The following is a 27,743-nucleotide window of genomic DNA, read 5'->3' on the forward strand; positions in this document are numbered from 1 at the left end:
TCAGTCATCACATGATGCAGCACAGCTCTTGTGTGGCTGACATCGTTGTCAACATGCGAAGCTCCACAGCATCCTCACACACTCCCTACCTCTAGCTCCCCATTCCTCTGCCAGTCCCGATCCTCCCAACTCGGCTCAATTCAGTGCAACCGTCCGAAGGGTAGGGGGGGTTAAATCCATACTCCTCCATCACCACCAACACCACCCCTCCCCCAAACTACTCTCGATCCAGGGGAAGGCAGGAGGGAGGGAGAAGAGATGGAGGGAGATAAGAGGAGGAGGTAGGGAGAGGAGGGAAAGGATGACGGAGGAGCAGAGGGAGGAGGAGATGGAGGGGAAGGAGGTGAGGAGGAGGAGGGGGATGGAGGAGGACAATGGAGGGGATGGAAGGAAGAGGGGAGAGGAAGTGAGAAAGCAAGAGAAGGTGGAGAGAAGGATAGTGAGAGGGGAGGAAGTGAGGTTCCATGTTGCTGCTATCGCTGGGTCTCCAGTTTCGCTGGGTCTCTAACCCAATGATCTTGTTTGAGTTGCTGTAACCTGCTCAATATTCAGAAGTGTCCAACTGCTTTTATACCACATGCACTTTCTCCAAAGGGAGGCGCAAGTGGGAAGAGTGAATCATAATCAGAAGATGACATATTTAAAACGAGTGAATCTAGTCACAGCAATAATTTAAAAAAAGAGAGAGAGAGAGAAAATATAATATTTACATCATTCCTTCAATAGGCACTGGAAGTAAATAGTGCAATAATTCACATTTACCTAAGATTAAGGCTGGGGAGAGAGAGAGAGAGACTGTGTGTCAGGAGCTATTGCTGGACCAACCAACATTAAATAAGATTAAAGTAACACGTTAAGCAGCTGATGGGCCCTGGATTGGGGGGTGGGGGGGGGGGGGGGGTGGAAATCACTGACCCACTCCTGGACATGGTTAAAGGTGCCTCCGCGCCCCATTTATCGGAATGGAGAAGGGAACAAGAAAACGGCAATTGTCAAAATGGGGAAATCCTGAAAGAGAAGGCACAATTCCTTTTATTAGGGTGAGAGTGTGGGAATATATCGAGCCCTGTATCCCTATCACTGTATCCGGTAGCACTAACATATTCTTCAATTCCGGGAGCTGGTCATGACTCAGCACCGAGCCGGGGTGGGGGGGGATTGGTCACAGAAAAGTGATTCTACTGTTCCTGTATCCTGGTCTTTCAGACCGCACCCCCCTCCCCCTCCCCCTCCCTCTCACCCTCCACCCAGCCCCACAAAGTCTGCTCTCTTTCCCTGGCACAAGGCAACAAATTGGCCTTCAGCAATCTTACAACAACATCGCATATCGCAAGCGGGTGAGGGATTATTTCTTCTCCTTGGATTTGTCAGACTTGTTTTTCTTGTTGAGGATCTTCATCAGGGACACGGGCATGTAATAGGGCTTCTGCTGTGACCCATCGTTCCTCTCCAGATCCTCCACTGTGGGGAGAGAGAGAGACGGAGAGAGCTGAAAGAACGACTTTGCATTTATATAGCGCCTTTTGTGACCACAGGGCGTCCCAAACCCCATGCCCCGATGAAGTGCTTTTCAAAGTGTGATCAGGGGAGAGCGCAGAAAAAGGTTGGCGAGACTGCTTCCTGGGACCAGCAACTTCAGCTGTGGAGATGGATTGGAGAAGCTGGGACTGTTTGCCTTGGAAAAGTGAAGGTTGAGAGGAGATTTCAAAAAAGGAGGTTTTCAAAAATCATGGGGGTTCCGGACTAGAGGAGATGGGGGAGAAACTGTTCCCTTTGGTGGAAGGATCGAGAACCACGGAGCGCAAGTTTAAAGCAATTGGCAACAGAAACAAAATATCACACGAGAAGAGAAGCGTTATATCATGTGGCAAAGAGATTAACGTCTGGAATGCACTGCCTGAGAATGTGTGGTGGAGGCAGGTTTCATCGAGGCATTGGAAAGGGGGTCGGGCTGTTAACTGAAAAAAGGGGAAGAATGCGCTGGGTTATGGGGAGAAGGTGGGAGAATGGCGGGAAGTGAATTGCGCGTTTGGAGAGCCAGCGCAAACACGATGGGCCGAATGGCCGGCTCCTGTGCTGTCACAATTCTGTGATTCTGAGTTGCGATGTGACAGCCAATTTGCACACAGCAGGCTCCCAAAACCAGTAAAAGGTGATCATTCCCAGAATGTTAACGCTGCCACTTTCCCCTCAGGATTGGGAAGTTTCTGTTCTTCCCGGTGCCCCCCCCCCCCCCACCAAAGCACAGGAAAGCTGCAGCCAGGGCCACATCAATGTGTAAGATGCCCCCACCTCACACCACCCACCCAACACCCACCCACCACCCCTCCCATAACCGAAGGGCCTGAATCCCATCCTTTACCCATTCCACTGTAAACCGATTGGAGGTGAAGGGTGTAGAGATAATCCCACTCGGAGTGGTCCCAAACTCTAGGAGACAGGAGAAACTCCAGGCTACTTACAGAAGCAGAGGAACAGGGTGTCGACACACATGTTGTAAACACTGAAGAAACCGTGGGCGATCATATAGGAGCCAACCACCAGAGTCTGTGAGGGACACGGACACAAATGAAACTTGCGTTAAGTCATCTCAAATTCTCCACCCTTCCCGATGCCGGCGACGGTCGGCCCACAGGACGAAATAGCAACCTCCTCCCAACCACACCCACCCCCCCCCCCCCCCAAACCCCAACCCCCGTAGAGTTTTTGAGCGGGGAGCTGACTATTGAACTACAGGAGGCATCACAGCAGAGCTCCATCCTGGCTCCGGTGGGGCGTGGGGATTTTCCGCATACATTTTCCGGCCAGGGTGACCGGAAGGGGAGGGGAGAGGTTGTCTGGGAAAAATCGGACCTTCCTCGCCGTGTCTGATTCATTCGGTAGCCAGTGGCTTCAATGGGTCAAAGACCGATTCGATCATCCCGACCAACAGCCCCAACATGGTTCACCACTGAATAAAAAAAAAAAATGATTTTCCAGATTCTTCGTGGATGCAACCAACCACCCCCCCTCCCCAACCCCAACCCGCCTCCGCTCAACTCCCGATTCCCAGCCCCTTCCCAATCCCTCCCTCCCTCCCTCCCTCCCATGACATCGCTTTCCTCAATCCCTCCCCAGCTCAGTTCAAACCGCTGCCTCTGCTTCATTAAATAAAACGGGTTTAAACTATCGTCTCATACCAATATAGGCAGCCAGTAGTAGTTCAGGGCCGGAGCCTGGAATGTCGGGTCGGGAATTTTTATCCGCCCAGTGAAGAAGAAAAATGCCAGGACACCTGGAAAAAAAAAGGGAGGGGGGGGGGGAAAAACAGAGAAACAATGGATTCGAGTTTCAAAGTAAAGAGCCAATGCTGTTTGAACAGAGGCTTAAGTGTACAAGGCGAGGATTATAGTCAGAGGCAATTCTCAGTGTCCTCCAGCTACAATCGTTCCCAACTCTGGCAGTGTTCCACCCTAATCCTTCACCATTCCTCCCTCGCTAGAAATTCCGACAACTATTAGCGCATCCTCCAATAGAATTCGTCAGCTTTCATTCCCCCACCCACACCCACAGCAGTCAACACTACACCGCTCCATCTGCCACTCCCTATTCCCAACCCTCTGGCCAAAATCCCTCTTCCACACAGGGAACAAATCCGGAGGCGGCCGGTTCAGCCCGTCCGTAACCTCCAGGTCACTGAAAACCCTGCCGCCCGTGGTCCTTACTCGCCACCAGTCCCGCTTCACCCTATCAACCTCCCCCCTCCCCGCGCTCGCTGACCGACACTGGCTCCCGGTCAAGCAATGTCCTGAATTTAAAATTCTCACCCCGCCCCCCTCCCCTCCGTTTTCAAATCCCTTCATGGCCTCGCCATGCACCCCCCCCCCCCACCCCCCACCCCTCCCCTCCCCTCCCTATCTCTGTATTCTCCTCCAGCCCCTGCAACCCTCTGAGATATCTGCACTCCTCTAATTCTGGCCTCTTCCCATTCTCGATTACAATGCTTCACCATGCCTGAGCTCCAAGCTCCGGAATTCCCTCTCTCCACCTCAATTTCCTCCTTTAAGACGCACCTTAAAACCTTCCTCTTTGTCCAAGCTTTTTCACCATTTGTCCTAATACCTCCTTCTGCCACTTGCTGTCGAATGTTTCTCTATAACACTCGCGGGCAGCGCCTTGATGTTAAACACGCTCCATATAAAAAAGGTTCTGTTAAAGAGTCATAATGACTCGAAACGTTAACTCTTTTCCTCTCCGCAGATGCTGTCAGACCTGCTGAGTTTTTCCAGATATTTCTATTTTTGTTTTGGATTTCCATCATTCGCAGTTTTTTTTTGCTTTTATTTATATAAAAAGCTGTTGTTCCGCCTTTTACCGCGTTTTTGTCCGATTTTTAATTGAGTGCAGATTCACACCCCTCTCAATAAAATCAAACATTTATTGTCCATTTCCTACTGAGTTTGCTTATTGGGGCTTAACTATTGAAACAAGCTTCTGGACACGAAACCATCGAGGCCTTATCGTAGCCAATACCCTGTTCCCCAGACATACAATGTCCACGGCTACTGGCGTGTGGACCCGCCCTGGTGCTCATGAACCAAACTCCCAGCTGTGGGAGAACAGCTCCACTGCCTAGTAGAAGCTGAACGCAAAGTGGGGTTAAATACTGACCAGAAAACTTTGAGTGGAACCCAAAGGCGGACTCATGTCCCGAATCTGGCAGCTTCCTGGCGACTCCCACAACGAAACCGGTGCCGAACCTAGCGCTCTGCACCTCCCTGGGCCGAACCGAGGAGGTCGAGCCTGATGTTTGGACAGCTGAGGGTCCCCAGACACTTTGCCCAGGCTGGAGTCCTGGAGAGGACCCTCGGGTTTCACTGAAAATATTAATCCAGTCCCATCATCCAGAATTTCATCCTTCCCCATTGTTATCGCTGACAATGTGATGCAGGGGTTTTTGGCAAGCCTGCCCAACCAGAATTGAGACCTTAGCGGTTCTGTCTTTATACTAAAAACAATCCAAAAAACATATTCAGCATAGTTTGTCGTCAGATGCATCATCTGTCTCGTCAGTGAAGTGGGGAGGCAGCCCGGGAGGTGAGGCGGCAGCGCCACCGGATGGAGAGTGTCCGTATTGCAGGCAGCCCTCCCCCTGAGGGAGTTACAGCGAGCGTCTGCCTCACACCATGACCATATCGCAACTCCCATTAATCCCTTCGTGTCCCCGCTAACGTTATCGTACACCTGACGACTCCATATTCCTTAAAACTCTTGTCTAGCAAAAAGAAATCAAACTCAGATCTTAAAAGATTGACTGAAAGACTTCTTCACACAAAGGGTGGTAGAAGTGTGGAACTCTGATTTTATGTCCCCTTCTCTCAAACTCACCTACCAGGGGAAATAACGTATCTGCTCCCTGTAAACTCCATTCAGCACCCTACAAAAACCCCTCTACCTCCTGTCTTGCTGCCTTCATTAACAATACTAACTTTAAGTCTCAAAATCTAATGCATGTGTCATACTCAAGGATAACATTTTTGCTTTAATGCAATGGACAGTAGTTCTCTGTCAGTCGACTTACCCACTCCACCGACAACGAGGAGCTTCCCAAAAAACAGCAGCAGGTCCGTGACTTTATCCAGGACCACCACCCTGAGGGAATCAAACCAAGAGTTTATCCTACAGCTGGTATCCGTTCATAAGGCACATCGGGGCATCATCGCTCCACAAACACCCCCAGCAAGTCATGGGCACTCCCCACCTCCCAGGGTCTCGGAACCCAGTGGCCACCTCCCCCAGGGTCTGAGGAATGGGAAGGATAGGAGAGAGGGGGTGGGGGATGGTGCTGGTATAGGAGGGAGAATCGAGCATGTTTCAGGTATTTATTATCCAGTTTCCTTCTTGCAAGTCACTTCCACTGCCCTTTCAGGCAGCATGTTCAACAGAATGAGTGAACGATTACAGTTCTGTTGAAGGGTCATGAGGACTCGAAACGTTAACTGTGCTCTCCTCCACTGATGCTGCCAGACCTGCTGAGTTTTTCCAGGTTTTTCTGTTTCTGTTTTTGTTTTGGATTTCCAGCATCTGCAGTTTTTTGCTTTATCTCTCGTACAATACCGATCTGTTTCTACCAATATAGTTGATGAGGTGCCTCATTACACCTACAATTACTGGTTACATTTAATGTACATTTACATTTTCTGTCAAACATTCACTGGTGTGTACAGCCCGACAGGTTTTGCCACAGTTTTCAGCTCCACAGTGCATTATGGAGGAAGGGCCTTAGACAGTGACCCTTCCCCATTGGGCCTTTGTGGCGGCTGCCCCAAGCTTTAGTGCATCCCTCAGCACGTAATCTTGGACCTTGGAATGTGCCAGTCTGCAACACTCGGTCATGGACAACAATTTTCACTGGAAGACCAAAGAGCGTCTTTCACTGAGTGGATGGTCTCCCCCAGCTGCAGTTAATGGTTGTCTCAGTGTGCATCCCGAAGAACAGCCCACACAGCAGAGTCCAGTGTCACAGAGCTGCTCAGGATGAACCTCGACAAAAGCCACTGCGTCTCTCTCCAGACCTGCTTTGCAGGGGAATATTCCAGAGGGAGGTGTGCAGCCACAGCCCCCTCGGAGGGCAACATGTGGAGGGGCTGAGACTCAGGAAGGAGCTGATGGGGAGGGCCTTTCTCACCACCAGCCAAGCTACATCTTGCTTGCTTACCACCGCCCCCTCAACTGCCCCACCCCGGCCACTGGCAAACTAACTTACTCCATCCAAACCCTTCATTGGACCAACAAGAATCCATATATATATATACACAATATGGGAGACCCCGACATTGTAGTGGATCATTAGGAGGCAGGGGTGACAGCCCACCCACACTCCCCCAACAGCCCACCGCCATTCTCGCCTCTGGCTGCAATGGAGCTCAGAATGTTACATTATGACAGGGAGTCAGGTATTATCAGTCTTCACTTACCTGACCACATTCCTCATCAAGAGCATGAATGCATTCTTGGCTGATGTACAGAAATTTTTACCATAAATAGCAATCTATAATTGGACAGAAAGAAAGGTTATGAATCATTCAAGAACCACTCGGGAGGTGAGGTTATTTACATCTGCCGTCAGCCACTCAGCTCCTCACTCACCATAATGTAGGCGTTGCGATTTAGAAACTTGATGAATTTCTCCAGGCACCAGAAGCAACATTTGAGACAACACATCAGGAATTTGGTGCAAGGGTTATGGTAATCTATGAGAGAGAGAGAGAGAGAGAGAGAGGGGTTTGGTGGGGGGGAAGAGGGAGAGGGAGAGAGAGAGACCAATGAAATTCACTCTAACCAGCCCAATTGTAAAGTGATTATAAACCATTGATTCTCACTAATGACACACGAGACCTTGCCATTTCCTGTTCAGGGACTAGTTCCACCAGCCTGGAAGAGACCTCCATTGATCATAATTACACCTACAACAAATCTTGTTTCACTGATAAACGTTCAGTGAGGTAAGGATAATTCACATCAATTTCTAACTAGACCAGTTCCCGTTGCACTGATACACAGTCTCCAATCATCAGTGGTGCAGATTCTTAAAAACATTCTCTTCCCCCACTCGAGACACATCAGGACAGGGGCAAAAAAAGGGTTTTGAATTCAAGGCTCTTACTTTTCAGCTTGTGGTCCAAGTATTCCAGAATAATTCTTATAAATTGAATGATGGTTAGGATCAGTGCTCCGAAGGCCAGTGAGCCAGTGTGATACCTAGGGTCAAACAAGCAGATAACATCATCAAAGCCACCTACATGTTGACTCACAGCAAGCGTGGAGGTACCATCGTCCTGTAACAACCTTTTCAACTGCAATCCCACCCATCATCCCACTCCCCCTCCCCCAACCCCAGTCTGGCTCCCCCCACCCACCACCCCCCCCTCCCCTCCCCCTCCCTCCATCAGCCCCCCACCCCCCCCAAACCCTGCCCCCACCATCCTGGCTCGCTCGATCATCCAGTGAGATATATCAGACCTTCATGTTGCACCAAACCTTACAGACCTGAGAAAGCCCAGGTCAATCCCTGGAATGTGCTGAACGGTTCTACTCAGTGTTTCTGGCTGCGAAATAAAGTGAAACAAGTAGCATTGGTGATTCCTGCTCACTGTCCCGTGCTTCCTGCTGTATATTGGGTATGGGTGTCAGGCAAGGTTAGATCAGGCTCCCTTTAGCCTCAATTAACAAGGCCTCTAATCTCTACAAGTGACCCAATAGTGCCAATCGGGCCCTCGAGACTGCTCCACAGTTCAGGTAGATCATGGGCCGATCTGACTGTGGCCTTAACTCCTCTTGTCTTCCTGTTGTCCCCCAGAATCCTTGACCTTGTCGGTCAAAAATCTGTCTAACTCAGCCTTGAATACATGCAATGGCGCAGCCTCCACTGGTCTCTGGGGAAGAGAATTCCAAACACTAACGACCCTCTAAGAGAAGAAATTCCTCTTCATCCCCATCTTCAGTGGGAGAGCCTTATTCTTAAGCTGTGCCCCCAGATTCCCCGACCAGGGGAAACATCCTCTCAGCATCTACCCTCGGAATCTGATCTGCTTCAATAGATCACCTCTCATTCTTCCAAACTCCAACGAGTATAGGCCCAACCTGCTGGACCTATGCCTCAATCCAGGAATCAGCCTAGAGAACCTTCTCTGAACTGCTTCCAATGCAATACATAGGACAAAACTGTGCAGAGTACTCCCGGTGTGGTCTCAGCAATGCCCCTGTACAGTTGCAACAAGACTTCTCTCCTTGTATATTCCAGCCCCCTTGCGATAACTTTCCACTTGCCTTCCTAATTACTTGCTGTACCTGCTTGCTGACTTTGTGATTCATGCACAAGGACACCCAGGTCCCTCATTACTGCAGCATTCTGCAGTCTCTCTGCATTTAAATAATACTCTGCTTTTCTATTCTTCCTGCCAAAGTGGACAACCTCACGTCACCCAGCATTGTACTCCACCTGACAAACCTCCGCCTGATTCGGGGTCAGGACCAGTTAAAAACAGGACTGAGGGATAATCAGTACCCAAGCTCCATCAGACTCTAAAGGGAGTACATCTTAGCGAGGGGGAGCTCACCTGAGGCTGCGAATTAAGGCACTGGACACTGGGAAATGGGGAATATCTGCTGGTTTCTTGAAGGCCCAGTAATAGGAGGCGAAGGCTCCTGCCAGAGTGCACTGGCCCAGGGCAATGACAAAGTTTATGCACCATAGGAAGCCAATAATGTTGTAGATCTGCAGGTTGAAGAGGTTCTGCTGTAAGAGACCCTCGTCGTTGTATTTATAGAAGGCACATTTCACCCCTTCGCAGTTGTACTTGGAGGCATTGAAAGCCTGTGGAAGAGAAGGAAAAGAGGGTCATTCTTCATCAAGATCATCTCAGTGACCCAGATTAAGATCACTGCTCTTCCTGATATAGTTTAATGCCCTGGGCTTCAGGTTTTACAGGGCAGAACGTCGATGTTTTTTCTTTAATTCGCTCATGGGGCATGGGCTTCTCTGGCTAGGCCGGCACTTATTGCCCATCCCGAACTGCCCTTGTTTATAGGGCATTTAAGAGTCAGGCACATTGCTGTAGGTCTGGAGTCACATGTAGGCCAGACCAGGTAAGAACAGATTTCCTTCCCTGAAAGATATTAGTGATCCAGATGGGTTTTTATGGCAATCGGCAATGGTTTCATAGTCATCATCGGGCTTTTAATTCCAGATTTTTACTGAATACGAAATTCACTACCTACCATGGTGGGATTTGAACCTGGGTCTCCAGAGCATTACCCTGGGTCTCTGGAATACTAGTCAGTGACAATTCCACTACGCCTCCACCTCCCCTCGCAGGCGACGGGAAGATTAAAAACGCAGTTGACAGGGAAGAGAATAGTCAAAGTTTGAGGGGGATAGACGCAGTGTGGACACTTAAAAACAAAAAGTGCTGGAAATGCCCAGCAGGGCTGGCAATATCTGTGGAGAGAAACAGGGTCAACATTTCAGGTCGATGACCTTTCATCAGACTTTCGTTTTCTTTTGTTCTTATGGTCGATTTCTAGTATCCGCATAATTACTAAGCATTAGAGTGACTGTTAACTTAAATACTGAGAAATATGAGATGATGCATTTTGGACGAACGACTGAGACAAGGCAATATAATCTAACTGGTATAATGTTAGAACGGGTGCAGGGTCAGAGAGACTTGAGGTTTCATTTCATTTTTATATCTTAAAGATTCAATTTGGAACCCTCACTCTGTCATTTCAGTCTACTTTTTTCATCCTGAAAAAGTGCTAACAATTGTATTGGGGAATATGTGACAAAGGCTGACATTCCTGCATTCTGGAAATGAGTGACCTTTGCAGAGACAGGATTGTTTCAATGGAGATTCAGGTTTTAGTTGATTGAAGAAGCTGTGAATTCACATCCCTTGCACTCGTTCTTTACAGGAAATGCCCAGAGAAAGATGAATTGGTTTAGCAATGTCTGAATAACTTTCAACTTCAAACACGTGTCTGACGTGTGCTCTTACCAAGGGGTTACAGGTTTCATTACCAAGGATGGCATCACAGCTGGGGGATGAAAGGCCCAAATTCACCACCCGATACAGAGGTTGGCCTGATGTGGCTAGATATCTAAATAGTAGCAAGTGTTAAAGAAACAGAAAGAGACCAGAAAGAGTTAAATAAAACTTTCAGAAATCTCAAGTCAGACCGAGCGGTGAAAAGAACGGACCCCCTGAGGAGATGACAATCAGGTCAAAATTTCCATTGGCCCCACTTACCCATGGAGCACCGACATTGTGATCCTGGGCAACACCGTCCATAAAACTGCATTAGTTTACTCATGTACACGGACGACACCCAGCTCTACCTCTCTACCACCTCCCTGGCTGGTCTCCCAAAATCTACCCTCTGTAATTTGGAGGTCATTCAAAGCATTGCTGCCCGTGTTTTAACCCTCAGCAAGTCCCATTCCCCTATCACCCTGTGCTCACTGACCTACACAGATCCCTGGTTAAGCAGCATCTCGATTTTAAAATCCTTACCCTTGTTTTCAAATTTCTCCATATCCTCACCCATCCCTACCTCTGTAATTTCCTCCAGCCCAACAACTCTGAGATAACTGCACTTCTCTAATTCTGGCCTCTTGTAAATCCCCGATCTCAATCGCTCCACCATTGGTGGCCGCACCTTCAGTTGCTGTAGTAATTGTAGCTTTAAGGAATGTAGTGACTGTAGCTTTAAGACTTATTATGTTGTATAGTATCACGTGACAGTGTGAATGAATCAGCTGTAAGTGCAGGAAACCTTAGAGTGGGAGTTCTCCTAGTTGTGGAGCTTGATGGAAGCATGTAACTGCTGCTGCAGCCTGGAAATAAAGTTCAATGTTTCATTGAGAAACTTGTCTGGAGAATCAAGTCCATAGCAAACTGGTGACAAGGATAGATCGGGTCCGGCATTGCCCCTCACCCAGAATGTGAGTAACTTGTTTAAAAAGAAGAAAGGGAAAATATACATGCCAGATATGCTGTAGAGTTCAAACAGAAGAAACAGAAGCGGTCATTTAAAGTTTAAAATAAAAGGGGCTCCCAGTCCAAATTACTGAGAAATCTCCTGGACCACTCCCAACATTTAAAAAAAAAAGAGGGGCTTACACAGGCAAAAAGAAAAAGGAAAAGAGAATCTGTACTTATTATAAAATAGGTGGCAGCCCTACAGGCTCAGTAGGTTAGAGAAGGCACACAGCTGCAAGTAAAGAAAGGTTTAAAAAAAAAGTGTACAATATAAATAAAAACGACTGCAGAGTTAAAAATTTAAAAAAAATGCTTGCTGCAGAGTTGATAGCTTGCAAGTTAAAAAAAAAAGGGCAATCAGAGCAGGAAGTAGTGCTGTAGTTTTAAACTTAAAGCGGCCGCGATTGGACCATGAGGCCTCTGGGTCTCCTGAAGTGCAGGATGTCCAACATCAAAAGAACCTGCAGAGTTAGTAAAAAAAAAAAAGGCCTGCAGAATTGCCCAGAAAAGGGAGAAGAAATCACTGCTGTGTTTTATCGAACAGAAACAAAGGCTTACAAAGTTTTTTTTTTAAAAAGTTTGTGTTTTGGTGGTGAGCCGGCCAAAACATGACCAGCACAGGAAACTCAAAAACAGCACAGAAAAGTGAACAGCTGCAGAGACAGCCCGAGTAAACAAAAAAGTGACTGTTCTTAAAGCGGCAATACATTTAAAGCGGTAAATGCAAGAAAAATGACTATGGACAGAAAATGATAAGAGACCCCAGAAAGGGGGAAACTCTGCGGGAGGGACCCCAGAGAGAAGGCAGCTCCTCCAAGGGGAAAAAGAGACCCCAGAGATCAACACTGCCAAGGGCAACAAGAAATTTAGCAGTTGAAAGGACAATTGATTGTCCTTCAAGATCAAATGCAAAAGGAATGTGCATTCAACACAAGGAATTCAGCAACATGAAGAAATGAAGAATGTCTTAAACAGTAGAATGGAAGTGCAGCAGAAGAAACTCAGAGGATGCCCTGGGAGTTGTATATAGCCGGGTAGAATCAGCTGAGTGAAACAAGAGAGGCAATGGAAGGAAAAGTGGCAGAACTTTCCAAAATGCAAGTGAGTGAAGAAGCCAAGGGTAGCTCAAGCCCTGAATGGAACCAAGTTGAGATTTCACCTGAGAGAAATCAGACCGACTGAGGAGTCAAAATGAAGGGCGAGACGGAACTTTGTGATAGACAGAAGATGACGCTGATGACAAGATGAATAACTCCCCCACGCTACTACAGGTTCAACACCTTCAGAGTTACTTATGAAGCGACGCCTTCGAATGAGATTAAGCCTGAAGCTTCCTAATTTGGAAGGGAAATGGAAAAAAAAATCAAGGGAATCAAAAAGTGACTCATAACTTGCATAGCCGTGAGAGACAATTTACTGTTGGTAAAGCGGTATATGTACGAAACTTCAGTGGTGGATCGAGTTGGTTAGCTGATGTAATAGTTCCTGTGACTGGACCCTTGTCATACAACATAGAAGTGGAGGGTCAGATCACCCACGAACACGTGGATCATTTGAGATGAAGGGTGAAACCCCAACAAACCGATGTTCCACCTGTAACCATTGTAAAACCTGTAGTCCCTGCTGAAACTGTTCAACCAAGGATAGACACACCAGATGTATCTGTTGGAGTGGATAACACTGAACTGCCTATGCCTAAAGAGGTACCTGATGCTGCTGCAATTCCAGGTAATGTGGATCCTGTAAGAGATTTGAAAGTCATGGAGATACAATGCTCCACCTGGATCAGGAAACCACCTGAGAGACTGAACTTATAATTCCATGACTTCTGTATATATTTACAATGTCATGAAGGTAGATGTTCTTGTAAATACAAACTGTACAAAAACTTTAAAGGAGGAGGAATGTAGTAATTGTAACTTTAAGGAATGTAGTGACTGTAGCTTTAAGGCTTATCGTGTTGTATAGTATCACAGTGACAGTGTGAATGAATCAGCTCCAAGCTCTGGGAACCTTAGAGTGGGAGTTCTTCTTCTAGTGTGGAGCTTGATGGAAGCATGTAACTGCTGTTGCAGCCTGTAAATAAATGATGTATCTCATGAGAAACCTGTCTGGAAAACAAAGTCTACAACAGTTTTCTAGGCCCCAAGCTCTGGAAGTCCCTCCCTAAGCCTTTCTGTCTCTCTCTCTCTCCTCCTTTAAAACGATCCTTAAAAACCTATCTCTTTGACCAATCTCTTTGACCAAGATTTTGGTCCTCTGACCTAGTATTGCCTTGCATGCTGGGTGTCATCAAGGTGTGTTTTATAATGCTCCTGTGAAGCGTCTTAGGATTTTATATTACATTCAAGGCACTATGGAATGATAAGTTGTTGTTGAGGATGGGCAATGCAAGACATCTTGGTCACTCCACATTACAACACAAGATAATTTGGACCTTCTTCCCACCAACTCCAATATAAATTCAGGAAAACGTAGTTCCCTTCAACTTCATCCTGAGCCTGCAGTTGTAGGACAGGTTGACCAGCTAAAGGATACAGAGCAGTCATTCCCCAGTATGCCACACAGATCACCAAAAGTACAAAGGTGAATAAGGGGTAAACAAGCGATGACATAATGTGACCAATTGCCCTAGTGGATAAGAGAAAAAGAAAACCAGAAAATTATTCCACATCAATCACGGTTTACTAAAAATTATTTATAAAGTACATAAGAAACTACATATGAATTAGGAGGAGTACAATATTCTGCCCTTCGAGCCTGCTCCCCCATTCAATTAGAGATCATGGCTGCACTGATCGTGGCCTTAACGCCAACTCCCTGCCTGTCCCTCATAACCATTGACTCCCTCAGCAATCAAAAATCTGTCAAACTCAGCCTTGAATACATTCAATGACCCAGCCTCCACTGCTCACTGGGGAAGAGAAATCCAAACACCAAAGGCCCTCTGAGGGAAGTCTAAGAATTACAGCCAGACTTTTCAGGAGCGAAGTTAGGAAACACTTCTACACACAAAGGGTGTGGGAATTTGGAACTCACTTCCACAAATTACAACTGACATTAGATCAATTGCTAATTTTAAATTGGAGATTGGTTAATGAAAATCAGTCAACGGTGTGAAGGGATATGGAGCAAAGGCAGGATTCGGGCAGGATTTTCTGGTCCCACCAGCAATAGGCATCATCGCAGGTGGGACGGTAAAATTTGGAGAGCCGTCGATTTTTAATGGCTCTCTGAAGCCCGCCAGTGTTGGGGCTGGAAATTCCCGCACTGTTCCAGGTCAGCTGTGATCTCATTGAATGGTGGGACAGGCTCACTGGGCTGAATGGCCTCCTCCTGTTCCTAGACAGAGAAGCGAGCCCTTTCCAATAACATGAGATCAGCCATAACATTTGCAGGTAAACACTGGCCAACACTATAGAGGTATAGGAAGCGGGGAAACCGAAAATCAATGAAGGTTGAGGGCCAGGATGAGCATCTCATGGGTTTTCTAGACCCGTCTAACATGCAGTTACAGGGTGGCATCAGCAACTATACAGTAGCAAACATTACCCAGTGCCAGCAAGCTGGTCATGCTGGGCAGATTCGAGCGAGTGGGCACAATTCAAAAACAAGAGGTAATACCTACTTGCTGGCTTCCTTGATGAGTGCAATGGCAATCAAGATTCTCTTCCTCAGGAAGATCAGTAACAGCAGAATTATAACCTCCAGGACAGCCAGGATGATCACTGTCAACAGGAAGATTACACTTTTAGACACACAACCCCTGATCTTTATCATGTTGAACAATCCAGTACGTACTTCAGGAAGGAAGTGAAGGCATGAGAGAAGGAGCAGAAAAGATTCACAACAAAAGTTCCCAGGGATGAGGAACTTCAGTTATGAAGACAGATTGGAGAAGTTGGGACTGTTTCCCCTTGGAGAAGAGAAGGCTGAGAGGAGATTTGACAGAGGTGTTCAAATCATGAGAGGTCTAGACAGAGTTGATGGGGAGAAATTGTTCTCATTGGTGGAAGTATCGAGAACGAGGGGGCACAGATTTAAGGTCATTGGAAAAATGAAGCAATGCGACATGAGCAAAAACATTTTTACGCAGCAAGTGGTAAGGCTGTGGAATGCACTGGTGGAGGCAGATGATATTGAAGCACCCAGGAAGAAATCAGATTATTATCTGAAATGGAAGAACGTGCAGGGCGAGGGAGAAGGTGGGGAATGACATGAGGTAAATTGCTCCTTCAGGGAGCCAGCACCAACACGATGGGCTGAAAGGCTTCCTTCTGTGCTGTAGCCATTCTGTGACTCTGATTTCCGTGGGAGACCCTAACAGAATTGTTCTGATGTAGAGTCTGTGACTGAGACATCTTCGCAGCCGCTACACACAGACAGACACACACAGACAGACACACACACACAGACAGACACACACACACAGACAGACACACACACACACACAGACACACACACACACACAGACACACACACACACACAGACACACACACACACACAGACACACACACACACACAGACACACACACACACACAGACACACACACACACAGACACACACACACACAGACACACACACACACAGACACACACACACACAGACACACACACACACAGACACACACAAACCTCGCTTGCACAGTGCAGGAGCTGCGGGTATTTCTCACACTGTAAGGTGACTCCTGTGTGCCTATGGGTGACACACTACAGACACACACTCACAGCTTCCAAGTGACACTCACAGACAGCCAGCCAGGTCTCCTTGACTTGTCTGTAGACCGCAATATCCGTGGTAAAGCCAACAGTCGTGATGGTAGATCCTTTTTTGTTCAGCTCGTCATACTCCCAGTAGCAGTGCCAAATACCTGGAACAAGGAAAGTCGGAAAGTAATTGGACACTCCCACTGACTGTACTTCACACTGGCGATTTTCCTCTTCGGAATATTGGATTGTGGCCACAGTGAGCAGAGGAAAAGTCAGACCAGGACAGACACAAATGGGGTCCAACCAGATTTCAGCCCATTTTAATTGACGGAGAGTTCTCAAACCATCTAGTTCTGAAAATTGGCAAATCTCTACTGATGTGGAATGAGGAGGAGAGGATTATTTTTACTTAATGCCATATTTAGTTTTTATATAAAGTATGGGAACCATTAAATGCGTCATTCTTGTTTAAACAAGAGGGAAGGATGATTTCTATGGCTGTCATTCCAACTAGCCACCTCAACACACACCCTCCATCACTGATGCACAGTGCCAGCAGCGTGTACCACCGACAAGATACACTGCAGCTACTCAGCAAGGCTCCTTCAACAGCATCTTCCAAACCCATGACCACGAACATCTAGAAGAACAAAGGGCAGCATATGCATGAGAACATCACCACCTGGAAGTCCCCCAAGTCACTCACCATCCTGACATGGAAATATATCTCCGTTCCTTCACTGTCACTGGGTCGAAATCCTGGAATTCCCTACCTAACAGCACTGTGGGTGTGCCTACACCACATGGACTGCAGCGGGTTCAAAAAGGTGGCTCACCACGACCTTTGAGGACAATTGGGGATGGACAATAAATGCTGGCCCAGCCCGTGACACACACATCCCATGAATGAATAAAACTAAATTTAAATCAACATCTGTTCTTTCTCCCTAAATGCCTCACAAACCTTTTCTGTTCATTTATATGCATCTGGAATGATGATGTAACCCATATCCAAATAGATGGTCAAATCTCCAACAAACACCACCATCGAATTGAAAACATGCTTTTTGCTTCCTCACAGTCCCACAATCTCAAAAGAAATTTGTGTCTCACCTCTTCAAAGGGACAGTGTCCCTTTACATTTTATTTCAGGACCTAGATAGGCCTTTCCAAAGCTCTGGTTAGGCCACAACTAGAGAATTGCACTCAGTTCAGGGCACAACAGTTCAGGGTCCTTGAGAGGGCACAGAGATGATTCCAGGGATGAGGGATTTTAGCTGCAAGGTTAGGTTGGAGAAGCTGGACCTGTTCTCCTTGGAGGAAAGGAAAACAAAGGAGATTTGACATGTGTACAAGGTTAAGACAGGTCTGAATAAGATGGACAAAGAGAAACTGTTCCCATTTGCAGATGGTGCAAAGGCTAGGGGATGCAAATTTAAGGTTTTAAGCAAGACATGTTGGGGTGGGGGATGTGAGGAAGAGTTTTTTTTACGCAGCGAGTGGTAATGACCTGGAACTCTCTGCCCAGGAGGGTGGTGGAAGTGAAGACGATGAATGACTTCAAATGGAAGTAGAATGGGCACTCGAGGAAAATAAACTTGCAGGGTTACGGGGATAGAGTTGGGGAATGGGACTGACCGGATTGCTGTACAGGGAGCCAGCATGGACTTGATGGGCTGAATAGCCTCCTTTGGATCATAATGGCTCTATGACCTGCTCCAGCAACCAATGAGTAGTCCAGCCACCCCCTGGCCTGGCTATTGGGGAGTAAAGGTGACCATTAAAGCAGAGAGATTGTCTGAGAAACTTAACCAATTCACCACCACTTTCCATGACCATTTATAAGTGAGAAGGTTTATGTTGCTGACTTATATCTCCACAGCGCTGGTCCAGATTCTCCTCCTGGGAGACAGTGTGGGGGAGGGAGGGGCTTCAGAGTTAGCCACATAGTAAGAGGAGGAGGTCATTCAGCCCCTCTAGCCTGTTCAACCATTCGATTAGACCATGGTTGATCAGCGCCATCAAGTTGTTGACTAACTTTGAATAGTTGTTTTTCACACAGTCACTAATTGACCCACACCAGATAAATCACTCATGAGAGAACTAATGAGAACTGACTTCCTGATGACGAGACATCAGCTAAAATGTGGCACCCGGCCATAACAGGGAACCAAAAAGGGATCGAGGGAGAAGACCCCAAGCAGCAAGGCATCACTTGTCTGAAGAGTGGACAGATAATACCAGGCTGGCCATCTAGTGGCTCATACACTATTTACTAGTGGCTCACCACACTATTTATCAAACCCGTTCGGCAGACCAGATGGTAAGACATAAAAGTTGCCATAGCGATGGCTCTCAGGAGGAACACCACACAGCTGGGACCGGGAGGTGTATACACCATGAGCAGGGTATTGGTGCAGAAGTCTCAAGGTCACAAGGTGATTAGAAGGAGGAGCAGGAGTAGGCCATTCGGCCCCTCGAGCCTGTTCTGCCAGTCAATGGGATAATGGCTGATCTGATTGTGGCCTCAGCTCTACTTTCCTGTCTACCCCCATAAACTTTGACACTCTTGTCAATTAAGGGTCTAACTTGGCCTTGAATATATTCAATGACCCAACCTCCACTGCTGTCTGGGGAAGAGAATTCCAAAGACTGACAAAAGCAAAAAAACTGCGGATGCCGGAAATCCAAAACAAAAACACCTGTAAAAACTCAGCAGGTCTGGCAGCATCTGCAGGGAGGAACACAGTTAACATTTCGACTCCGAACGACCCTTCAACTGTTCTGTTGAAGGGTCATACGGACTCGAAACGTTAACTGTGTTCCTCTCCGCAATGCTGCCAGACCTGCTGAGTTGTTACAGGTATTTTTGTCTTTGTTCCAAAGACTGACAACCCTTGGAGAAGAAATTCCTCCTCATCTCCGTGGGAGACCCCTTACTTTGAAACTGTCCCCTAGTTCTAGATACCCCCATGAGAGGAAACATCCTCTCAGAACTGACCCTGTCAGGCCTCCTCCGAATCTCAGCTGTTTCAATACAATCGCCTCTCATTCTTCTAAATTCCAATGAGTATCGGCCCAAACTGCTCGACCTTTCCTCATAAGACAAACCCCTCAACCCAGGAATCAGCCAAGTGACCCCTCTCTGGACTGCTCCCAATGCAAGTACGTCCCTTAAATAACAAAACCGTACTTTGCTACAGTTGTAGCAAGACTCCCATACTTTTGTACTCTTTGCGATAAAGGCAATATTACAGCAAGGGTAATATCTCCACACAAAGCCCCTTGAACAGAGATATTATTGTTATCAATTGCCTTAAGGTCACAAATCTTCTCCTCAGTCAAATATTATGAGCACACCCCTTGAGACCGCTTCACCATTTGATAAGATTATGATTTACCCGATTGTGGCCTCTACTTTCCCGTCTCCCCCGACTCCACCATGTCTTTGACTCCTTCATCAGATTGAATTCAGATTCAACTTTTTTGATTCCCTTCAGCGTTTCCTCAAAGTTCACCCGAGAGCGATTAATGGAGAGAGCGGCTCAGTGGAAGGGATACTCACCATAAGCAATGACAGCAATCAGGGCAATGATCAGGAACCAGACTAGAATTCCGGCCAGGAACCTCAGGAGCAGCAGGAACAGCAGACTCACGATCATAGCAATCACCAGGCCGCTTTTCAAGGGAGGCACCGGGACAGAAAGGGAAAGAAAAATCCTCATAAACTTTCACCATCTTATTCCCAGGTCACTGGTTACATTTCAACTCTCAGCAATCGTGGGAAAGGATCCTCACGTGCCAACACAATCTCATCGCGGCAGATAGTTGACGAAATGCCAAAGGTAAATGGGCAGAAGGTTTAAATAACAGGTCCAAAATGGCCCTGTGACAGGGCACAACCCACACCAAGGTCATCTCGACCCCAGTCGTTAACCATCTCTATGTCCTTTGACCTGAAGTTTTCTCTCAGAGCAGCAGGAGAATTATACAGAGAAAAATTTCCAACACAAAACATAGGAATAAAAGTAGAAGTAGGTCATTCAGCCCTTTGAGCCTGCTCTGCCACTTGATAAGATCATGGCTGATCCAATTGTGGCCTCAACTCCATTTTCCTGTCTGGCCCCATAACCCTTGACTCCCTTGCCTAACAAAAATCCATCTGACTCCACCTTGAATAAATTCAACGACCCAGCCTCTCCTACTCACAAAGCCTCCTTCGACAGCACCTTCCAAACCCATGACCATTACCATTTAGAAGGACAAGAGCAGCAGACACATGGGAACAACACCACCTGGAAGTTCCCCTCCAAGCCACTCACCATCTGGACTTGGAAATATGCCACTGTTCTTTCACTGTCACTGGGTCAAAACCCTGGAGCTGCACCACATGGACTGCAGCGGTTCAAGAAGGCAGCTCACCACCATCTTCTCAAGGGCAATTAGGGGTGGGCAATAAATGCTAGCCCAGTCAGGGAAGCCCACATCCCTCGAACAAATTAGAAAGAAAGAGAATTCCACAGACCAACGGCTCTCAGAGAAAATATTTTCTCCTAATCTCCATCTTATTTTTAAACTATGTTCCCTAGTTCTAGTCTTCCCCTCAAGAGGCGGCCAGTCGGCCCATCACATGGGTGGTAGCTGGGATTAAAACAACCCTTCTCATCTGTCAGAACAGGGCACCCAAGTGCTGTCCCGTCTCCTCTTCCCCCTCGCGGGGGAAAGCGCACTCAAGTTGTTCAGACATTGTGGGCATTGGACTGGGAAAGGGCAGCAGCGGTGAAACTATCATCGATTCTGTCAATGGCAACACACTAACAATTCCCACTTGGGCCTCGTAATCATGGCGAGTTGGTAGACTCAAAAGGGAACTCACATTAGGATCCAATGCCAGGACTTTGTAAAATCCTCAAAAATCCTCATGCCCACCTCCTTGGCATTGAAGCTTTTCAGCAGATCCCTGGAAAAGACAGGCCAACAGTCAGCCTCCAACGTGAACAGCATTTCAAAAAGATTTAGCATAACCCTTCCCCGCTTAATACATAAAACCCCACCTCGTTAGCAGTTTTCATGTAGTAAGCTGCCCCAAGGTGCCTCACAGGCAGAAACGTGACCCCCAAGCCACGTAAGGAGATATTAGGGCAGGTGGTCAAAAGCTTGGTCAAAGAGATAGATTTAAAGGGGCACCCAAAAGACCAAATTGGGACGGAGAGGTATGGGGGTGGGGGGGGGGGTCATATTCCAGAGGTTGGAGCCCAAGCAACCGAAGGCGTGGCCGCAAATGGTGGAGCAAATATAATTGAGGGTGCACAAGAGGCTGGAATTGGAGGGACGCAGATATCTCGGAGGGTTGTGTCGGCAGGAGGAGCTTACAGAGATAGGGAGGGATTTGAAAACAAAGATGCCTCGTCTGGAGTACTGCATCCATACTTGAGGAAGGACGTGAAGGCATTGGAGAGAGTACAGAGAGGATTCACAAGAATGATTCCAGGGATGAAGAACTGTAGCTATGAGGATAGATTGGAGAGGTTGGGTCTGTTTTCCTTGGAAAAAAGAAGGCTGAGAGGAGACTTAATGGAGGTATTCAAGATCCTGAGGGGTATGGACAGGGTAACTAGTGATAAACTGTTCCCACTCAGGAGAACATCAAAGAACTAGAGGGCATAGGATCAAAATAATTGGCAAAAGGAGTAAAAGTGATGAGAGGGAAAATGTTTTCACCCAGAGGTTGGAGTCTAGAATGAACTTCCTGAGCAGGTGGTGGAGGCAGGTTCAACTGAGGTATTCAAAAGGAATTGGATTGGTATCCATAAAGAAAGAATGTGTGGGGTTATGGGGATATGACAGGGGAGTGGGGCTAGGTAGAATGCTCTTTCAGAGAGCCAGTGCAGATTCAATGGGCCAAATGGCCTCCTCCTGCACTGTACAGATTCTGTGATGAGAATTTTAAAATCAAGACATTACTTCACCGGGAGCCAATGTAAGTCAGTGAGCACAGAGGCAGCAGGGGAGCGGGACTTGCTGTAAGTTAAGATATGGGGAGCAGGGCGTTGGACGAGCTGAAGTTTACGGAGGGTAGAACATGGTAGACCAAACTGGACCGTGTTGGAATAGTCGAGTCAAAGAGGGAGCAAAGGCAGGGATGAGGATTTCAGTAGCAGGTTAGCTGAGACAGGGGTTGAAGTCGGGCGATGTTACTGAGGTGGGAAGAAGCACCCTTTAAGCGTTTTAGAACAACTGCATCTCTTCACAACTTTCACCACTTGGCACAGACTTACCCGGTAGCATCTTTCACCTTTTCAGCTGTGGCATTGCCTGGAGTGACACCACCAATGCTAAAGTTGGCAGGGTATATCACACCGTCCAGCTTTGGTAAACATCTACTGAAGACTGAAAACGGAGAAAAAAAGCTGGTGATGTAGGAAGAGACGGGGTGGGGGAAGGGTCCATGCTTAATTCCCCAATCCATTACTCCTGGGACACTACATTCCCTGCACTCGGGGACACACACGCACACACACACACACAATGCTGCAGTCTTTGAATCCAGACAGGACACCATAGTGCAGTACTGCTGGAAGACTACATTATTGAGTCATCAAATCCTATAAGCCTCCCTGTCCCCTCACTTCCCCAATCATACCCCCCCACAACGATCCATAAGACACTCGGGATTCGGGTGGAAGACACCAATTAGAAAAGAGCCTGGATTTCTCCTGACGTTTTAGACAACATTGCTCCCTCAAAACAACCACCAGTACTCCGACTCTGAATGGAGCTTCAGCAAATCCCACCCTGGCGTTTCCTGCACCCAGCAAAGCTGCTCATTAAAATACAGAAATGAAGAGGACGATATCCCCGAGGATCAGGGACTCACACGGATTATCTATCTCAGGAGGTATCAGGCACTTACACGGTGTACTCGGAATAGTGTACGCAGGACATAACTCTTTCACCAAAATGTCATCTGGTTTCTGAAAACAACAATTTGAAGATGGGATTTGTTTATTTTAGTTTGATTCCTGACAGTGCACAAAAGGAGAGACCATTATTATCAACGGGCAACAGATAGGAGTGCAGACAGCAGGCGGTAGAGAAAGAGAGAGAAAGAGTAACAGAAAAAGGCTCACACAAACTTCTATATTTTATTCATTCATGGGATGTGGACGACACTGGCACTTGTTGTCCATCCCTCATTGCCCTTGTGAACAGTTAAGAGCCAACCACATTGCTGTGGGTCTGGAGTCACGTGTGGGCCAGACCAGGTAAGGACAGCATATTTCCTTCCCTGAAGGACATCAGTGGAGCAGATGGGGTTTTTTAAAACAATTGACGATTATCATGGTCACCATTACCAGAAATCAGTTTGGGGGGCGGGAGAGCTCCCCAACTCTTGTCCAAAAAGTGTGGTTGTGGGATGTTTCACATCACCCTGAGGGCCAAGATTTAAGATCTCACCCGAAACTTGGCACTTCCAACCGTGAGTACTAATCCCAGACTGACCGCCGTAATTTTAGTACTCAGGTCTCTGGGACTTGCCTTCTGCCCTCAGAGGCAATTATGCTGCCCACTGAGTTACTCGCCCAGACACTCAGCAGGAAACATTTAATGCAAACCAAATTGACCAATTGTCTACACATTGATCCCAGAGTTGGAGGGAAAAGCACAGTTAGTAAAGTAACACCTTCACCACGCAACGAGCTGCATTTGCCTCTTGCCGGGGGTAACCAAACTCTCAAGCACACAATCAATGGAAACGCAGTTTAAACATGGGAGGGAGGGGAGGGGAGGGGAGAGGAAGGGGGTGGTTCATACAAGGCGATACTCACCAAGGTGGTGTTTTTTAGGTCAAGGGAAGGGTTGCAATATTCCTGTTGGAAGACCATATCCGGTTTAATCCCCGGGACCAGCGATGCCACTGGGAGCCAGAAATTCTCCGGACATTTCGAAACACAGATCTGCCGAACGATATAGGGAACATTTCAACTGAGATCAAAGAGCAGGGACAGCCCCTGAGAGACTGTTAATCAGCCCGTCACAACCTCCGCCACGTTACACGGTCCCCTCCAGGGCAACACGGGCAAGCTCGAAACTATTGCTGGCCATGTGAAAAGATGGGGATAATGTGAAATCTGCTTGCCGCGAAGCGAAGGGGGCTGAAACAGCAGAGGGAAACCTCACACAAGGGGGCGTAGGGCCGGGATTCCCCAGTCCCGCCAGTGACAGGTATGGTCGCGGGAAAGGGACAGGGAAAATTTGGAGAGCCCTGAACTTTTAGTGGCCCGTCTGCCGTGATCCTCGTCACTGACGGGAGTGGAAAATCCAGCCCATAGAGTGCACATCGCTTATTGAAAATCAAAATCCTGACAACATGTACTCTTGTTAAAACTCAATTGGAGATCTTCGTTCGGACTCTGTGCTTATATCCATAGGGGCCAGCGTGTCTTGTGTGTAAAAGTTACCGTGCCGTGTGCCGGTACAGCAAGTAACTGGGAAAACAAATGGTACGTTAGTCTTTATTACTCTTCTAGGCCAATCCCTTTGGAAAGAAATCCTATTCCAATTATACAGAGCACTGGTGAAGCCACACCTGGAGTACTGTGTACAATTTTAGTCTCCTTACCGAAGGAAGGACATAGTTGCCCTGAGAGGAAGCGAAATAAAGTTTCACAAGACTGGTTCCTGGGATGAGGGGGTTGTCCTGTAAGGAGAGATCGAGTAGACTAGGTGTATGTTCCCTGGACTTTAGAAGAATGAGGAGCAATCTCATTGAAACATATGCAATTCTTGAGGGGGGTTGTAGAACAGAGAGAGGTTAGGAGGAATGTTTTTTCCCCAGGTTGGGCAATGTGGAACGCGGGGATCACAGGGTCATTTAAGAATGGGATGAGGAGAAATGTCTTCACTCAAAAGGGCTGTGAACCTTTGGAATTCTCTAACCCTGGGGAGCTGTGGTTGCTCCATTGTTGAGTGTATCGAAGATAGAGGGTCGATAGATTTTTAGGCACCAACTGAATCAAGGGATCCAGGGATAGTGTGGGAAGGTGGAGTTGTGGTGGTAGATCAGCCTTGATCTTATGGAATGGTGCAGCAGGCTTGAGGGGTCGAATGGCCTAGCCCAGCTCCTATTTCTTACGCTTCAATGAATGCTCCTCATGCAGATGGTACCTGAGTTGTTGGACACTGAAGACCGTTGAGGACAGAAGTCAGGATGCCCGTCGGGGTGGCACATTTCAGGATGTCAAAGTAGAAGACATAGGCTTTGCCCCTTGAAAGAGAAAGTGTGTTAGGATCAGGACTTCAAGGAGCTTAAAAATATTTACACATCGTCCCTGGTGCACTTGGCAGGTGCCTGGGTATCAACTGAGAAAAGTGGGCACTTACTTTTATCTCATTAGTCCCTTAGTCTCATCCCTCCCCTCACCTAGTCAGAGTACAGTGAGTCCCACAGGTACCAGCCACCTCACACATCTTGCTTCAAGCAGTCATTAGACTGCAGGAGGCATCACTCCAGAAGCTGCTCCTATTGGGTACCTGACAGCTATCTGCAAGTCTCATTGGAGAGAAAGTTCCAGAGGCTCCAGACCACGCTGTGCTGCAATCGCGATCATGAGGAACAAACCTAACATACACTTTTTTTTAATTCTTTCATGAGATGTGGATGTCATTGGCAAGGCCATTGCCCTTGAAGTGGGTGGCTCGCTAGGCTATTTCCGATTGCAGTTAAGAGTCCAACCACATTATTGTGGGTCTGGAGTCACACATAGGCCAGACATGTAAGGACAGCAGGCTTCCTCCCCTAAAGGATGTCAGTGAGCAAGATGGGTTTTTACAACGGTCGATGATAGTTGCCCTGGTCACCAGTATGGAGGCTAGCTTTATATTCCAGTTTTATTAATTATATTACAACAGCTGCTATGATGGGATTTGAACCCATGTCCCCAGGGCATTAGCCTGGGCCTTCAAAATGCTAGCCCAGTGATATTACCACTGTACCACTGTGAAACAGTAGTTAGGACCTCAGCTATGGAGGAAGAGCTGATGAAAATGTGAGTTGCAAGTCCCCAAGGTTAAGAGATCATTGGACTAGCGTTGAACACAATTTGAAATGTAGGGTTGATACCTCCCCAGAAAGAGTTGATAATTCATCTCAAACTTCAATTTCCCATCCATGAAATTCCTCTCCGTTTGTCATTTCTAAGTAGGCTAGTGACTTAATGGGAGGTGCAAGTGGAGGGGGAATCTTTAGATGCACACTCACAGTAACCAGCAGGTTCCTATTCTCCACACCCCCCACCCCCACCCCCACCCCCCCACCACCCCCGTCCCCTGTATCACACTGCGCCTTTAAGCTGAGAAGTCTTTCTTCATCCCCTTCCTCTGAAATCTAGCTGAACTGCTACTTACTCATTACCCCCGATGCCACAGTACATGCCAGTGGAGTTCCTGGGATAGATCACTTCACGTGGGTCACCATATAACCAGGCTGCAAAATATCACAGCAGAGTCAGTACCATAGTTGATGACCTCATCCTGTAAACACAGCTTTGCAAAGTGAAATATGCAGTCAGACATGCTCAAATAAATGGCCAACGTGTCAGTGCCAAATGCAAATAAGAAAAGGAATGTGTATTTCAGAAAATGTCTGTTTTATTGTTATATTTGTAAAGAGCAAGGAATTAATTGTCATGTGAATATATATGTCAGGGTGCCACACTCCTATTGCACTGCAGTCATGTGATGAGTAACAATGTACCAGTCTCTCATTCTACCAGCCACATGGGGAACAGAAAGAAATAGACACGAAGCTCCAGCATTTTGAGTCTAAAGTGTGATTATTTTTAAACTTATAGGAACTAGGAGATGTAATGAAGAGGATTGAATATATTCTTAGAAAAAGGAAATCATGAGCAGGGCTATATGGGGAATGAGTAGGGAATCGGACTGCTCCATTTACAGTCTCCTCCTGTGCAGTGGTATTATCACTGAACTAATAATCCAGAGAGCCAAGGTAATGCTCTGGGGACCATGGCAGTTGGTGGAATTTGAATTCAGTAAGTACCACCTGTTTAATGATGACCATGAAACAATTGTTGTAAAAACCGATTTGGTTCACAAATGTCCTTTAGGGAAGGAAATCTGATGTCCTCACTGGTGTGGCATACATGAGACTCCAGATCTGTGGGTTTACTCTTCAATGCACTCTGGAATGGCCTAGAAAGCCACTCAGTTGGCCAAAATGGAATGAAACTGGACAGACCACCCGGCATCCACCTAGGCACCGGAAACAACAATGGCAAACTCAGCCCTGTTGACCCTGCATAACAAATGGGGGCTTGTGCCAAAATTGGGAGAGCTATCTCACAGACATAGTCATCCTCACGGAATCATATCTTCCAGATAATATCCCAGACACTACCCACCATCATCATCCCTGGGTATGTCCTGTCCAACCAGCAGGAGTGACCCACCAGAGGTGGCAACTCAGTGGTATACAGTTGGGTGGGAGT

General features: G+C 47.2%; 1 protein-coding gene across 1 annotated transcript in view; it reads right to left on the reverse strand.

Moving 5' to 3' along the window:
- Positions 1–1,234: 1,234 nt before the first annotated feature.
- slc44a4 (solute carrier family 44 member 4) overlaps positions 1,235–27,743 on the reverse strand; it is a 68,895-nt gene continuing 42,386 nt past the window's right edge. The window contains exons 4-22 of the mRNA XM_041213526.1: positions 26,641–26,719; positions 25,402–25,501; positions 24,063–24,191; positions 23,147–23,207; positions 22,512–22,623; positions 21,110–21,193; positions 19,799–19,911; positions 16,272–16,394; positions 15,151–15,250; positions 14,061–14,153; positions 10,539–10,641; positions 9,099–9,355; positions 7,646–7,740; positions 7,129–7,232; positions 6,957–7,030; positions 5,561–5,631; positions 3,180–3,274; positions 2,463–2,547; positions 1,235–1,461 (exon numbers count right to left, since the gene is read on the reverse strand). Of these exons, the coding sequence (XP_041069460.1) occupies positions 1,346–1,461; positions 2,463–2,547; positions 3,180–3,274; positions 5,561–5,631; positions 6,957–7,030; positions 7,129–7,232; positions 7,646–7,740; positions 9,099–9,355; positions 10,539–10,641; positions 14,061–14,153; positions 15,151–15,250; positions 16,272–16,394; positions 19,799–19,911; positions 21,110–21,193; positions 22,512–22,623; positions 23,147–23,207; positions 24,063–24,191; positions 25,402–25,501; positions 26,641–26,719 (1,994 nt within the window). The 3' untranslated portion in view covers positions 1,235–1,345. The remainder of the gene's footprint in view (positions 1,462–2,462; positions 2,548–3,179; positions 3,275–5,560; positions 5,632–6,956; positions 7,031–7,128; positions 7,233–7,645; positions 7,741–9,098; positions 9,356–10,538; positions 10,642–14,060; positions 14,154–15,150; positions 15,251–16,271; positions 16,395–19,798; positions 19,912–21,109; positions 21,194–22,511; positions 22,624–23,146; positions 23,208–24,062; positions 24,192–25,401; positions 25,502–26,640; positions 26,720–27,743) is intronic.

Source organism: Carcharodon carcharias, chromosome 19, assembly GCF_017639515.1.
Source record: "Carcharodon carcharias isolate sCarCar2 chromosome 19, sCarCar2.pri, whole genome shotgun sequence".
Lineage (NCBI taxonomy): Eukaryota > Metazoa > Chordata > Chondrichthyes > Lamniformes > Lamnidae > Carcharodon > Carcharodon carcharias.